The sequence below is a fragment of the Numida meleagris genome, chromosome 7 (genome assembly GCF_002078875.1).
Source record: "Numida meleagris isolate 19003 breed g44 Domestic line chromosome 7, NumMel1.0, whole genome shotgun sequence".
Taxonomy (NCBI): Eukaryota; Metazoa; Chordata; class Aves; order Galliformes; family Numididae; genus Numida; species Numida meleagris.
In genome coordinates, this window is record NC_034415.1 from 16,649,435 (window position 1) to 16,665,503 (window position 16,069).

Sequence of the window (16,069 nt, forward strand, 5' to 3'; positions counted from 1 at the left end):
TAGAAAATAGGTATACTCTAAGAGATTCAGCTCAGCACTTTTAGCACTGTACACATTTAATGATGGAGTTTCAGTGACTCACAGTGGGTTTTAATCTGTGTTTCTGCATATTCATTGGCTACTATTGATTACAAATATCCTAGCAAGACCAGTTTTTTTCCTCTGTTACCAAAGCTCTGTAGGAGATGTATAGTTCCCTGATGGAACTTGTATATTGCACTCTACATAGATGCAGAACTAAAAATGAGAGGGTCATTTCAGGACAGAGAAGATACAGTTCTAGTAGACTGAAGACTCTCACATATACTTTTAATGGAAATCACTTTTTCATACAGTAATTACTGCTGCAGCCACATATTATTTCACTCAGTAATCACATCAATTTCCAGAGGAGACAGCAGAATTTCTGCAGCAACTACAGCAGTTATGTCCAATACAAATTTGAAACAATCACTAAATATAAATTGTGACACATCTTAGATTTCATCAAATGCATGCAAGGTGTGCCTGCATTGCAAGGGGCTGGCATATGGAGACTGGTAGCTTTGTCCATCCGTACTGATAATTCTTACCGTGCTCAGGCTGTGGATATGTACCTGCCTTAGTTGTTACTCTGTACAGCCTCTGGATTGCACCAGTGCCCATAAACACCCATTTTTATCTGCCGTTCCCCAAATCCCACATTCCTGCATCTCTGAGTACCATTGCCAGCCTCCTTCTCTACTCCTAAACAAGGTGATATGTTTGGCATTTCACTCTTTGCTGTCCTTTCAGGCTGTTCCAGACTGCTGGCACATTTCCTACTGCCAGCTAACCCAGTGTGGGATGTTTTTCTAGCAGGTTGCTCAAGTGTCAAGAAGCATGTGTATCTCAGTGAATATAAAAGCTACTTTCCAAATTTTACAGCTCCTGACCCAGAAACTGCAGCATAATTTCAGATGTGCCAAGAAAATATCATTTATGTCATGTAGATATTCTACGGGAGAGGTTGAAAACTGAAATACAGCAACTTCCCCTCTCCATGCAGCAGTTATACAGAGGCTGATAACATACATCCATATGCGAGACCAAATCCACTGTTGCCCAATTCATTCCTATTTGAGGACCCGTCCTCACAGAGAGGAGCGGAAGAAAGGACTTACACTGTGTTTCTACGATATCTGAGGTTGCCAGCACCCAAATTCACAATGAAACCAGAGCAATTTGGCCAACAACTTGCTGTCAGTGTCCTGAAAAGTGCTCCTCAGTGCACTCTGACTGTGAGTCTAGAAGGAATCCAGAGCCTCAGGAAAGCAGCATGCTGTCTGCTTGCGGCTGTTGCGATTACAAAATATATTTTAGTTCAAGGAGGGAGGGATTTTTAGCTGAAGTTCATTCACTGTGAAGAGGCATGCTGAAAGGAATAAGCTCCAAAGGACATTTATATTAGCAGCCACCACTTCCACCCTCCCCTTTTGCACTGGGTGTTTCCCAAGATAGCCCCTGGTCAGTGAAATCATTTATACGCAAAAGCAAAGTATTTGTATACTTCCATACTGATTTTTAGCTAGACATGCTTCACCACAAACCTCTCAAGAGTCATGGAGTTGCAAGGTGGTGATTTTTTTATTTTCCCTGGTATTTTAAGCGTATTTTAAAAAACCAAACAGGTATGTTGGAGTTATTCTTGTGCACCTTGACAAGTTAGTATTTGCCTATTATCCTATGGATAGCAGCTGTGTATTCATTCACAGGAGATGCTAGGTGCTGCCCTGTGATCAATGTCCCACAGAGCAGGCACTTTTTTTACAGGGACAAATTACAGACTTACTGAAGGGTAAGTCCAGCTGCTCTGTTTTTGTCCTTTATCTCACAGAATCATTTGGGAGAAGGGGCATAGTCTCTCCCTATGAGTCAAGCAGCACCTTTTCAGTTGCTTATTATTGTTCCGCAGATTCTTCTTTCTTTGTAGAAGATGCTGCCTGCAAGTTTATGATTCAGAGTGAATTACTAGCAACAGTTAAGGAAAATTCTTACTGATTGGCCTCTGTAACTGACTTGGTCTTTTTGTGTACCCTGCTGCCATTGGGCTCATTTTACATTTTTCCTTATCCACACTGAGAGAAGTCCTTCACTTTTCCTACACAGGTATTCCAAAAATTTTGCACCTGTGATAGATTTCCTAGCCAAGAAGAGCAAGATATTTTGTATTATCTTGATTCACTGCACTTCTGAACACTTGCTTGTGTACTAAAGACTAGAGATGGTATACAAATAATTGCACATTTTGTTTTTGCATTGTTAGTAGGTCAGCGAGATTTGGTTTGCTGTACATGAATTACAGAAAGACTGAAACTTAAATGAAAACTGATGGTATCAGTGTCTGACGTAGCTCCAGACTTGTCACAAAAATTTGAACAGAAATACTACTTGCGTGGCCAAAGCTGTTTAAATGCATAGCTGATAAACTATATTAAAATTTTTCTATGTTTTTGAATCGTCATTATTTGCATACTTACTGTAATTTAAATGTGATCAGTATTATGTTAATATTTGTTCTTATTGTATACTGAGATTGCTTCACTTTTTGCAGGATAAATAAAACCAAAAATTATGGCCTTTTTTTTTTTTTTTTTTACTGAGATCTCCAATTACACCTGTTAATTTAAAGTAGATGAAGCTATATTAAATGCCTCTGTTTTTCTTCAGAATTAAAAATGATGTTAATTCAATTGAATTTCACCCACTGTGGAAGTGAAATAGGCTGTCTTAACTAACGTCACTTGAACCCTAAGAGAGTTTACACAAGGAGTTTATGTGGTTTGACTACCATCTCTGAAGAAATACATTTAGATAACTTCACAATATCACCATAGAGTATACCTTATTATAGTTTATAAATCTAATTTTCATTTTCTAAAAGCTGTTCTTACAATATTGTTTAGATAACAGGAGGGAAAACGTGTTAGAATTTTGCAATTAGAGTGTAAGAAAAAATAATACGAATACTAGTGAGATATCAAATGGGTAAGTGAATTTACTTAAGTTGGAGTTGTGGAATGAGGGAAACTGTAAGATCAATAATAAAATGTCTCTAATATATCAAATGTTAGTATAAAATTTTGCAATTTAACTATTTGACATGAGCTACAGCTATTGATTTGAAAATACTGTAAAAGGCCTTAAAAGTCATCTACTAAGAAAAGTGAAGATGTAGAAAATTTGATACAGAAAAGCAGCAAAATCCTAGTCCATGACAAGCTGTATTCTGTCACCCATGTTCGTTAGAATAATGCTTTGCATTTCAGTTTCTGTTGTTCTTTATCATTCCAGGTTTTAAAATTTATTGTTATCTAAATCTCTGTCATGAACTGCAAAAACTGAAGCAGATCCACATGCTTTAACAAAATCAGTCTCTCTGATGGTGTGGTGATGATGGAGTACTCATTGCTTCATCTGTTTCCTTTGCTCCAACAAAAGTATGGATTTATACCACCCAAATGATTTTTATGATACCTCAGTTCCCAGTTCATTCTACTGAATTCTTCTAGGAATGTATCACTGCTCAGTGCACAAAATAGCAATGCTTATTTTGAGGTGTTAACTTTAAGATACATCTCTCACCTGCTTTTCTTTTCTTCTGGATGCCACACAGCAATGTCATGCTGTGTCACCTCTTGGCATGAACACTTGTGACAAAAGCCACTGATGTCTGAGCTTGTTATCACCACTTGATTTCTCTTAACTGCTAGTATTTATAACACATATATAATATATATAAAAATTCTGTTTGGAGCACTGTATTGCAGATATCTGTGCATTGTATTTTCAAGATATTCACTTTGGTCTGGTCATAGTTGTGTGTTCTAGGAAGAGCCATCTAAGTGTCAAAGGGAAAACTTCTTTCAGTCAGCAACACAGAAGCTGACCTAAGAAATTATCTTTGAACTCATCTGACAGTTACATCGAATTATCATAAAAATTACATAAGCATGGCTGTCTGGATATACTCTCAGTGCTTAAATAGCTAAGGAGAAAGTTGAATACATTCAGCAAACACGGTGGTATTAATAGAATGGAAAGCAAAATACATTCAAACTGCACTTTACTGAAAAATTCCTGATAACTAGAACTGCCAGAAATAAATTCTTCTGTGTTGTCCCATGTGATCAGTGGTTATCTTGGAGATGAAGTTCTCTAAAAAGATCCTCTTCAGAATACAATTTCAAATGCAACTGCTTGACAGAAGATCTGCATCTGCAGAGCTTGTTTCTAAGATGGGGAAACAACGCCCCTTAAAAAAAAAAACAACTCCTAGCATCATATATACCTTTCCCAACCCAATTTAATAATAATACTTAAGCAATCTGAATATTGCTAAGAATTCCTTATGCTTATAAACTAAGCATTATCTACATTATTAACAATGTAGAATTGATCTCAGAGATATTCATGCCATGATTTATATTCACAGATCTGCATGAAATATCAGCGGTACTTCTGCTGGAGGCAGAAAATTCACATTTTCATTAAGCATTTTGTCCAAAAATTTGATGTTTTTAGCTTTTTATGCTTCTGGCTAAGTGAACTATCTTCAAGCGCAACATGTGAGTCTTTGTCTCTTTTCACCTCCTTTCTGGCATTTAAATTGTTTGTTTAAATTGCTTTTGTTTTGCTTTTCCAAAAGTGTATTATATAAGGTACAAATACACAGATTATAGCTGCTCAGCAAATGTTAGTCTGACTTCAAAGTGTCAGTACCATTTGTGTTGATTTGCATCATATATCCGTACTGGATTGTATTCATTCCTGGCTGACAACAACTTCTAGGATCCCAAAGAACAGAGAGGGGATCAGTCACAGAATCATAGAATCAGAGAATCATAGAAAGGCTTGGGTTGGAAGGGACCCCCAAATTCCAACCCCACTGCCACAAGGCAGGGCAACCAACCTCCAGATCTGCTACTAGTCCAGGTCAGGTTTATCTGTAGTAGTGATAGACCTAACTTGAAGCTTCACTGTATTCTGCTCAAATGTATGTCCTGTAAACTGTGTCCCCCAGTTACATATCGCTGCACTGGGTTAAAAAAGTCTCACTAAAAGCTTTAAAATGCATTATCAGCTTTTCAGCTGTAATATCTTTAGTAGTGTTACCTAAAAATAGAAAAACAGACTAGGATGTTTTTCCTGGTTTACTATTCATACCTAGATGCTTTTTTTTTTTAAAACAGAAACACAATCAATTTTCTAGGGAAATGCAAACTGAATTTTACTCATGTATCTTTACCCATATATCTTTCTACAACCAGTTGATTTTCTCTTAGGATTATAGTGCAGTTCCTAGCAATAACAGAGGTTCACATATGCCTACCTATATATAAAACATGTCCCATTTGCTCTCATGGTTATATGATTGTGTTTTTGTTTCTGCAAGTTTCCTTCCTTCATGTGAGAACAGCCATCTCAGCCAGAGATGTTAGCATCACACAGTTTGCTTGTAGCTCACACTCCTTGTGCCTGCAGGGTCTGTCAAGTTAATACAAGCTTTTGCTTAACTTTCAGCTTCTGTATGCTTTATTTGCATTGTTATGGTTTCAAGCTCTGCCTTCTTTTCTGCATCTAATATCTTTGTCTTCTTGTATTTTGAGCTCTCGGTGATATCTAAGGTGTCAGAGCACTGTCCAGCCCAATGCATATTCAAATACCAGTTCCATGGCAGATTCTGTCTGGGGTCTCCCAGGATTTCATTTCTCTCTTATTTCGTCTTCTTTCAATTACGAACAAGGAGCCTTCTAAAGTCAGTTTTTAAAATATAAATGTTTCAGTTGTTCTTATCCTAAGAACACGCTTTATTGTTACACCATGTAAAATAAAATAGTCTGGCTAAAATTTGTCTCCCCAGCTGTATAAACTACATAATATTTCTAAACCTTCAAGTTGAAAGTATGTGACTTTTATAAGTTTCATTTTATTTAGATTCATTTCTATTTAGTTTCACGACTATCCTGCTTTGCTTGGATTGCTGACAACTTTTAAATATGCCAAATCCATCTGCACTTGCTATTTTCAGAATGAAAATCTTCTAGTGGACTTGGTTTTAAATAGCAGTGCTTCGAAATGTACATTGGAGTGTCCTTTATCAGTAGTTTCTGGTATTTCCCAGAGTTTGAGCCTCTAAGTGCTATGATTTCTTCTCAGAGTCCTTCATTCCTTTTCATTGCCAGTGCCATAAATGAAGGGTCATTCTGGTCTCAGAGGATTACAGTAGATGTTCCTTTACCATGTGTGTCCACAGTGCCTTTTTCCTCACACTTACAAGACAAAGCTAACCCTCTGAAGGAACATTTTACCAGTAACCTTTCATTACAACAAATCATAATAAAAGAAAACTATAGTATTGTATTTATAGAAGCAGATATATTGAAAAAAATCACGCAATGAACAGTAAAAACTACTTTGCTTCTGGAAAAAAGAAACCAAGAATAAAACTTGAATTATTTGATTTTTTGCAACTCTATTTTTGGCTTATATTTGTCTACTAAAGACAGAGGGAGGAATATCTACGGTGCTAACCAAGAAGATTGTACTAATCCTCAGCAACATAAAGTGGCTATTCCAAGCGGTTGTAATGCAAATATCAATGTAAAAGTTTTTCATCTCAGCTACAGAATCTAAAATGCCATTGGCAGAATATACTCTGATATTAGTGGATGTTTGTTACTTCTGATAGTCTGCATCATATTTCTGTATCACCAGTTCACCAAGAGAGAAACTGAATGTTTTCAAGCAATTTCCTTTCATTTCAGAGATCTTTAAATTCCATCTGCCTTTTTTTTCCAAGACAGATCTTATACTCAGCTTGATATCTGAAATATTGAGCTAATTTTTAATAATAGTTGAAATAAATATATTGCTTCCAGTGAAGTTTTTAAAATCCATCTTAAAAGATAGTATCCATGTGAAACATGTTTTTCTCCGGAATATGAATGACAAGGCTTTCTAATTGGTACTGGATATTACTGTGTTAATCATCACATTTGCACGAAGCATCTCCATTCCACTTCGTGCAAAGGGCAGATCTATTACCAAGTAATATATGAACCAATAAATATCTACATATAAATATTACCTTTGATCATTTCTTTTGTTTCCCAGTGCTGTAATTCCTCTCAAATGATTTTTGAGAAAGACAATCAATCAAGGTCTCTAGTAGAAAATATATAGCCATACAGGTATCTGATCCTGTTAGGGATAATATTTGCACTTAGTTGTGTTATGGCCATGTGCAACACTTTAATTTGAGGGTGATGCAATTTTTTGTGTAAGTCACTTGAGAGAGCTGCTTATTTTGTCCTCTGATCTCTCTCCCCATAATTCTTACCTTCTGGCTACTTTATTTTTTAATACAATAAAAATTATTCTATGATTTAAACAAAATATACCTTTGTTCTCATACTGCCTTTATTCCTTTTCTATCCTTTTTTTGCCTCCTTTCATCACCTCTCTCATCCCATTCTACTTACTTGCTCTTTTACTTTGTTGTACTGCAAACTTATGACCCATTCACAAAGCTAATACAGTTCAGAAGCACGCTTTGGTAATGGTTAGCATCCCTTGCTGCATCCAAATAACTGGGACATTAGACCTCACTTTCACTAACAGAGTTGGACGTAAGGACATGGGCATGTCTAAATCAGCTGGGGCCCTAGCTGGGCATTACTAAACAGGCAAACTACAGTTAAGATTTCTAATCCCCTGAGCACACACGCTCAGAGGCAAAGGCCGTAAAACCTTTGCTGAGGAGGAATATATTGTTGCAAAGTCTGAAATGAAGTCCTGCTTCACACTCAAAAGAGGTTTTGCCATCAGTGATACTGGGTCACTACTTTTAACTCTTAAAGAAAACACTTTGCTTACATGCTCCCACGAGATTGCACAGATTTAACGCAAAGAAAAGAGTATAATTAGCCATATACGTTCCTTCGAGTTTGGCACAGGACAGGATCTGAATGGGCACAAAAGACATATTAGCAATGGTTCTCCTGGGTAAATAATTTATTCCTGCATTTATAATTGCTAAGAAATTGCAGGTTACTTTGTTCTTCCCTTAAAAACACTTTCTTTACGGAGGATAGGAGAAGTTATTTCTTTTCTAACTGCTACCTGTTTGAAGGGGGAGCAAAATGCTTTGGATAATGATCTTTTAATGTATTTTTTCATCCCTAAGTCACAAAGCAATAAAGTCAAAAGCTTCTGAAAGTTCCATTAGTGGTTGAGAGTGGCAGCCCCCTGGCAGCTGGGAGTTTTTGGAAGGAGAAGAGAAAGGCTGGGGGAAGCGCAGGGAGGGCAGCAGAATCCCTTGTGAAGGGCATTCTTAAACCTGCTGCAGGAGAAGAGAATGCAGTAACCATGGTAAAGGGCTAAAATAGTGCAAAAGAGGTTTTGAAAATAGTAAAATGGGACAACAAAGAAGCCACAAGAGCTGGAGTACATACCTGCAAAGAAAGCAAAACAGGTGAAGTCATGACAGAAAGGAACTTGTAGAACTTGCCGCATTCTACAGAAAAACTACAGTCTTTTAAGACAGGAAAGAGTACAGAAGGTATCAAGTTTCATTTGGAGAGGAAAAGCACGGTTTATGCCGACAAAACCTGTGTTTTTGTTACATTCTTGGCAACACATAAACAAAAAAGGCTCATCCTTCTCTGTGTGGCTGCCGCATGCAGAGCTCTCAAATCACTTTCCAATGATTCCGAATAGGATAACGTGCAGACCTCTAGTCGGGACAAAGTGTTTTCATATACATTCAGACATCTGCATCAGAGGGAGATCCTGATTTTGAATGGGGTCTCTGTTTTCTACCATAATTGAAATAAAAAATCATAACCACTCAGTAACATAGTCCATTTCTTCTTGGACAATTTGGTTTTCTAATGCCATAGGATATTTTCCCATGAAATTATAAAGAAATTTAAACTAAGTTAGTATTACCTGTTGTATTCAAAGTGTAATGATCAGAAGGACCAACATGATGGAAAAAGCATTACAAAAGAGGTGGAAGGACCAACACCATAGCAAGGTGCTACAAAGGAGGAGAAGTAGCTTACTCACCTGTATCAGAAGATTTTAGGTTCAGAGGGAAAAGCTTCCACCAAGAAAGAATCTCCAGAAAGAAATCCTTCCTCAGTGGCAGTCAGCCCTTAAATGAGGCCTAAGAGGGGTGGAGCCTGGCTCCACACCTTCCGGTGACACAGGTGAATTGCCTTCACCTGTGCTCCCAGGGCTGACTGGGTCTTTCCTCCAGGTGCTCAATCAGTGCTTCAGGCTGTGACTCAGCAGTTCCCATACACAAAGCAAATAAATTCCACTGTCTGAACCAAGACAAAAAGTCATCATGGTTATGCCTAGTTAGAGCAGTCTTGTTTCTTTGCTACAAAAAGTAGTTGTGAAGTATTGCAAGTATTTTCCTACATCAGGCTATGTATTTCTCCATGAGCAGGATACTCTATGAAGTTTATTTTCATCGTTTCAGAGGCTATAGCATAAACATGATAGCCCCCTTTAAATGTTCCTGTTTTATCTGGTTGCTTGGGACAACCCCTGTCAACATCAGAACAACAACATGTGGTCTTCAAAAAGCTGCATACCTTGAGGGAAAAACTCGGTCATGATGGAACAGTCAGATTCTGTGCATCTCTACCCACCTGTAAGGAGGGGGACATGTTTCTGCATGTTTTCTTGGAATGCTTTATGCTTTTATGGTCTGTACTTGTTTATTTTTGGCCATATATTACAAATTAAAACATATTCTCTGATAATAGCTTTTCCTTCTGTTTTCTATATTGTTTTTCTATTGTGAAAAATGTTTACTGATTTAATATTTATAGAAAATGGGATAAGAAAGCTGACTATATAGATGCGACAACCATACTTATCATTTTAATTTGACATTGTGTTTTTATTGTACCTTTGAAGCAATGGCTTTAGAAAGGTGAAGAGCCTATCGAAAAGGTAATTAAAATGATTCTGATGGGAGTTAAAATGAAAGGGTTTCTCTTCACAATACTATGTTGCCAATTAGACAATTGAGCAAGTTAAGTGTTAGCTAGTTGATAGATATTTCCAAGATTATTCTTACTGATATAGAACAGCACACAGTTCTGCAGAGCTGAAAAAGAGCTCGCATCCCTAGTATTTTAGAACTCAAGGTGTTTGTTGGTGTTTCCACGCCCCTTCCTCCACATAACATTTTAGAACTGAGATTAAAGGTTTACCTAAAATCTGTCCTCTCCTGGAGATATTTCATTATGAAGAGTTACCTCAGCAAAGTATTAGTATTGCTGCTATACACAGTTGCACTACTATTCTGGTTCTCAAGTGCAGTATTCTTTCATACACTCCCCTCATATATATATATATATTTCTCCACACCCCCTTTATTGCTGTCAGTAAAGGGATCTCTGTCTGTGGGAACTAGATATAGACAAGTAAACATGGTCATATGTGAATAACACATTAACTCTGAAGTCCACCATATGCCTGTAGTACTTAATAATTCTCTGTTCACTTTTTGTTAATACTGTAGCTTGTACTCAATATTAAAATACACCTCAAAAACATAGCATAATGTCATTCCTCACATATAAAGCCTGCAGTTTTGTAATTAAACAAGGAAAAAATCTGAAGGAATAATGTTATTAAAGCAACTGAATCTCAAAAGTGAAATATTAGATTAATCAGAACTTTTGGTTGAATCTTGTGAATATCACTCTCCCTTCCCTTTTTCCAAGAGGGAAGAAGGAATTTAAAATAGTCTTGTTTATGTCATCCAATTTCATATTAAGTTTCATGCAGTCTTTTAAATGAGAATAAAGTAAGCAGAAAATAAGTAAGTCAAAACAATGCAGAAAAGGTTAAGTCTAATAACTTTTAGAGCTCTGAATAGTAAAAATCTTGTGAAGTCTTCATGACTCTATTAAGCCTGGTATGCTTTTTAGAAAACAAAGTTGTACTGAGGCAACATTTCTCCTACCTCTTACATACATGTCCACACAAGTATTGATTAAACCCATACAATGTGTACAATACAATAATTCCTTACAAGAAATAGTATAGAAAGAAATATTTCACACCCAACTGTAGAACATCAAAGGCAAGGTATTCAAACTGCAAGCCCCTCTAAGGCCACTGAGGGCTCTAATAAGCCTTAGTGACTCTGACCAGCCTCACCTGGAGCCTCCCCCACACCCTCAGGAGCTCTGTTTAAATTCAGCCCTGAGCAATCAGTTCCTGCTTAGGCTCTACTAGTGAAATACTTCTTTCTTGTTTGCTTCTAGCCTGGTTATCATGTTACTGATGCTGACCCCTAACTAATGGGTGTAGTTTCCCAGCATGATGTTAGCTAGGTAGCTTCTCATTGTTACAGGTCTGCCTAGAAACTATCAGACCTGATCTTCACCTACAGAGTGCTTTCCTGGTTTGACTTGGTGTCAGTCTCTTTGCCATGGTACTGCCTTATGATAAGGGGTCTTGATGGGGTCTGGCTATCACTTCCTGGTCTGTTCTGTTTCGTTTGCTTTGGGTATGGTGAGACTGGCTTCTCAGAGCTCTGTCCTGTGGTCTCTCTCTTCACTTGCGTTCTGTCAGTCAGCAGCCAGTAAGAATTTAGCGAATCAGTGTTCTAATATATTGCATATTAACAGCGCTAAGTAATGAAATCCAACTTTCAGATTAATATTGTCTATAGTTTTACTATAGTTTTACAATATTTACATTTAAGTAAATATTACCTCTTTCATAATCTTTTTTTTTTTTTTTGTAAGACAATAATGTATTTCTATTGCATGGGATTCCTTGTAGTTTTGTTTATGTGAAAACTTGCTTCTGGACCTAAGAATTCGGAAACAAATGTGCTAGTGAGCTACTGGAGCAATGCTCTGCAGAATACAAACTCTGGAGATTATTTCTATAAAGTAAAATGCTTTGTATTTATTAGTAGTTGAAAATCAACAAAGTTATAAATTTCTACTCTAAGTGTATGTTACATTTTGTAAGACATTCTGTGACAACTGATCTATGGAGCACGCCCATTTTTCTTCCCAGAAATTCCTGACAATACTGCTTAAGTAATTATTTCCCATGTCCAGCTATGAAGGACAAGGTGCTCACACACCCACTTTGGCCTGTAGGCCAGCAATAGCATAGGCAGCCTTTGGTAAAAACTATTAGTGGATTTTATGAAAGCTTTATATCCTGGATGACCACATTAACTTAGTTGACTAGCAGATAGAAATTTCCATTTTCCTTCAGTATGCCTCATTTGGTTTTATAGCATCCATGCAGTAGAGATTTTTTTTACTCGTTTGATGGCTGCTCGGCATAAAAAAAAAAGTCATTCAAAACTGTGGATGTTCTCGGACTCCCTTTCTCTTAAACAGCACAGGCAACAGATGGGAACTTGACAGGATTGCTTGAAAAAGTACCTCCATGCTTTGATTACTAATTAGATAAAGGTATCCTGAAATTATATTTTGTGCGGTTAAAAATAGATGTGCTCTTGTCTTAAAGCCATTCCAAAACACACCTGAACTGACAGGGTCCCATTAAGTTCTGGTGTAGCTGACTGCAGTCTATGGACACCTGTGGTACTATGGTATCTGCTTACATCAGTTCTGCATTTCACCACCATGTGTTTGGAATGGTGAGGACTGTAAAAAGTTATTGTATGAAATACTGTGTCAATATTGTATTGCTGCAGCTTGTACATTCACATTGATTTGTCTTATAAAAGATGTTTATAGCAGTAATTAACACAATCAGGTACATGGCATGTGTTTGATCATGCATAGTTTAAAAAAAAAAAAAAGCCATCTTGCTAAGAATTGATTTCTAGGAGATAATCCCAGACAGTGCTCTGAAAATTAGAGTCATAGGGAACAAGAAGCTGTGACAGTCTGACAGCGTCTGCCTGGAACACCATACCTTGTTAGCAGGTGTTGGTACTGCTAGGAGATTGTTGGATGCATTTTGCTAACACACTGAGCAGGTGGTTTATCATAAAAGAAATGGGAGGTGTTCTTCCAAGCAAACAATATTTGTTGAGAAGTCCTGTAGTGAGAGTCCTGAGGGAGTAATAATGTGTAGAATGAGGACTTGAGCTGAACCTTGTTTCTTGATTGGCAATGCTTTTTGGAGTCAGACTCAAGGAAACAGGTAATTTTTGACAGTGCGGATTGTTTAGACACAGTTTTATAGCAAGGTGGAAATGCACCTGTTCAGAAAAGCAAAATTAAGTAAATATATTCAAACATGAACGTTGTGCAAACAGAAGAAAGCACTTGGAATTGCTAAACTTCTTATATCTACATGCTGGATCTGTTTCAAAGCTTTTGAACTTCATGATTGTTATCTCAAATTGTTTGAAACTCTGGCTTTCTGGCACTCCCCAGCACTAACTGCATGAAGCTACAACCTGTTTGACCTGCAGAGACAAAATGCAACTCCAGGATTTCTAGACCATAGTAGACTGCATCCTGTTGCATCCTACTGCACCTCTGTAAGCTGATGGTTGAGTGGACAGGAGAAATGTTGTCATTTCAAAGTGTATTTTGGAACTGTACAAATACTGGTGGTTTTTGAAGTACTTAATTATCCCCTTTCTAATATGAAGAAATTACATTTTCCAGCTTTGACATGGATTACATATATTAAGCATTAAGTGCCCATGATTATCCAGGGAGTACATTACTAGTAACCAGAAAGATGAAATGGGAGTTGTGCTCAATAGTCTTTCTGTAAAAGATAGGATTGATCTGATTGCCTCTGTCATTCTTCTGCTATAATACTGAGGTCATAAAAGTGTGTAGCATCCCTGCGTGGAATGACTGTAGGAAAAATAAATATTCATAGAAATTTGTAGATTTCTGAGACAGCACATTCATTCCTATCTCTAGTTGTTTCATTTGTTTGTTTTGCCTATTTCTTCATTTTTGAAATTCATAAGATGTTCTCCATGCCCTAAAAGGTATTTCTTACTGCTAGTTCTATTTACAATAATTATCCAGGCACGTGTTATCTAAAGGGCATCAATGTTCAATATTTGAACTAGCTCAATATTTAAGCTGCAACTCTATTTAATGTTCTTAATCAGGCATATGGGTATTTCACACCCCATTGGAACTGCCTACTAAATTCTGTTAGCTCTAACATTTCAGCTTGGAGGTGGGGAGTAGTGCCTATTCTGAGTGATTCAGAATGTAGTTCACATTTCAAAAAGTGAATGTGATCTGCTTCTGGGAAACAATTTAAAGCCCATTCTGGAGATGAGAAAAAACATTTGTGTGGTCATATTCTGGTATTTGCTGGGAGGCTGTGCCATAGGTGGCAATTTCTCAGCTGAGAGCAGCACCTGTCTGCACCAGCCCTCCCAGAAATCAGAAGGATGAGCTGAAGTGAGGTGGCTGGAGCTGCCTCCTGGGGGCATGGTTATACTGAAAGGCTCCAGGTTTGCACAGAAGGTATGACCAACAGCTGGGTATAGCTTCCTGTCGCGCACTCTACCTGCTTATATAACTTAGCACAGGGGTATGCCTTGACTTTGGGGCAGAGAGACCTGGTTTAGGGTACAGAATGGGAACATACAGCTGAAACAAAGGACCTGATGAAGGCCCAAAGCAAGCTCTGACCTGGAGATTAAGTGCAGTGCAAGCCTTTTGAATTGCTTCATCTGCAGCCCATGGCAACATCCCAAACAGCTCGAATGGAAAGAGAACCAAACCTTTCCTACAAGCGTCCTGTAATGGCTGTGAGAGAAACTAAGAATGCTTATGTGGAGACAGACTGGGGCTGCGTTGCCTCTGCTTCTGCATGAAATTTCTTTAAGTAAAATGTAAGCCCACTCCTACAAACAGTGTCCAGCACAAGGAATTATGTGGATTTCAATGGGATTATGCATTTGTGGACAGAAATGGTACCCGTTTGTTTTTTGATAAGCCTAACAATGGTTTGAGCAGCAGATAAGTGATATTTTCTGCATATTATTAAAGCCACAATATAAATTATAATTAAACCCAATTTAAAAGACCATATCTGCGATGAGTGTTGCTGTAGCTGTACAGTCTGCACATCCACACTACGCAGGAGAGGTGTGACATCTCCCCAGTGTTCCCTGAAGGGTTTGTTCTGGGGTCTTCTGTCCATACAGCCCGGAGTCTACAAGAAGCCCACAGTCTGTTCCTATTCACCCATCAGCTTACTTTGCAGGATGCTGAAGTAGGAGGGAAAATATAAAGCTGATAACTCACAATTACATTTTCAACCAACGTGACACTCTTTGCATCATTTTAGCAAATTTCTATTTATTGTCAGCTTTCTTTGTTGCTGGATATTAAAGACAATATTCTTCAAAATCCTTGTGTGATGAATGCCCCTCCATTTTGTTTATTATTAATGAAGCATTTATCTCCCTAGGTCATGTGCCTTATGCTAGGCTCCACAACGTTTTAGAAAATGACTGACTCTTTCTGAGCGGCCTACCGCCGTTCAGCACACGTGGGTTATCGGGCCAAGTGGGAAGGAAAAAAAATAAATGTCTGACAACTGGTGGAAATCAGCGCAGCTGCCTGGGTTGCAGCGGTGCAGAGACCCGAGCGTTCCGCCTTCTGGAACGCCGCTGCCGTTGCCCCGTCCTGCTCCCGTCCTCGAGCAGAGCGCGGGCCGCTCCCACTGCGATCCGCGGGGGGGGTGGGGCCGTGCGCTGCGGGCTCTGACCCGGCCCCACGCCGCCCGCCCCGCTGCGGGCACCTCGCCGCGCCTCAGCCTCCGCCCCGCACGTACCTGCGTGTGGAGGGCCGCTTCTCCTCGCCCCGCCCGACCTCTCCAGGCGCTGCCCCCTCGCGGGGAATGGTTTCTCCCGGCCTCCCAGCCGTACCCTCCCACTCCTCCTCCTGCTAGTGCCCAGCTCGGCGGGTGTCGGGGCGGATGCTGCATCCCGGGAGGGTTCCGCTGCACCGCTCGTGAGGCGCCGCCCGCCCCGCACCGCCTGCGGCGTCCCCTGGGAGGACCGCCGAGCGCCGTGCCCCCGCCCGACAGG

At 38.8% G+C, this 16,069-nt stretch overlaps 1 protein-coding gene across 9 annotated transcripts in view; it reads left to right on the plus strand.

The window, feature by feature from the left end:
* The window catches only part of TTLL7 (tubulin tyrosine ligase like 7), an 81,455-nt gene that overhangs the window by 3,163 nt on the left and 62,223 nt on the right, over positions 1–16,069 (plus strand). For 3 of the 9 annotated variants that reach the window (XM_021405635.1, XM_021405642.1, XM_021405640.1), the window contains exon 1: positions 15,969–16,068. The exons of 2 other annotated variants lie outside the window; for them this stretch is intronic. Coding sequence is in view for 2 of the 7 variants with exons in the window: in XM_021405634.1 (XP_021261309.1) it covers positions 15,566–16,068 (503 nt within the window). In the remaining 5 variants the exon portion in view is untranslated. Of the gene's footprint in view, positions 1–9,246; position 16,069 lie in introns of those variants that run through there. 4 more of the 9 variants (XM_021405634.1, XM_021405632.1, XR_002441426.1 and 1 more) reach the window with 4 other exon arrangements.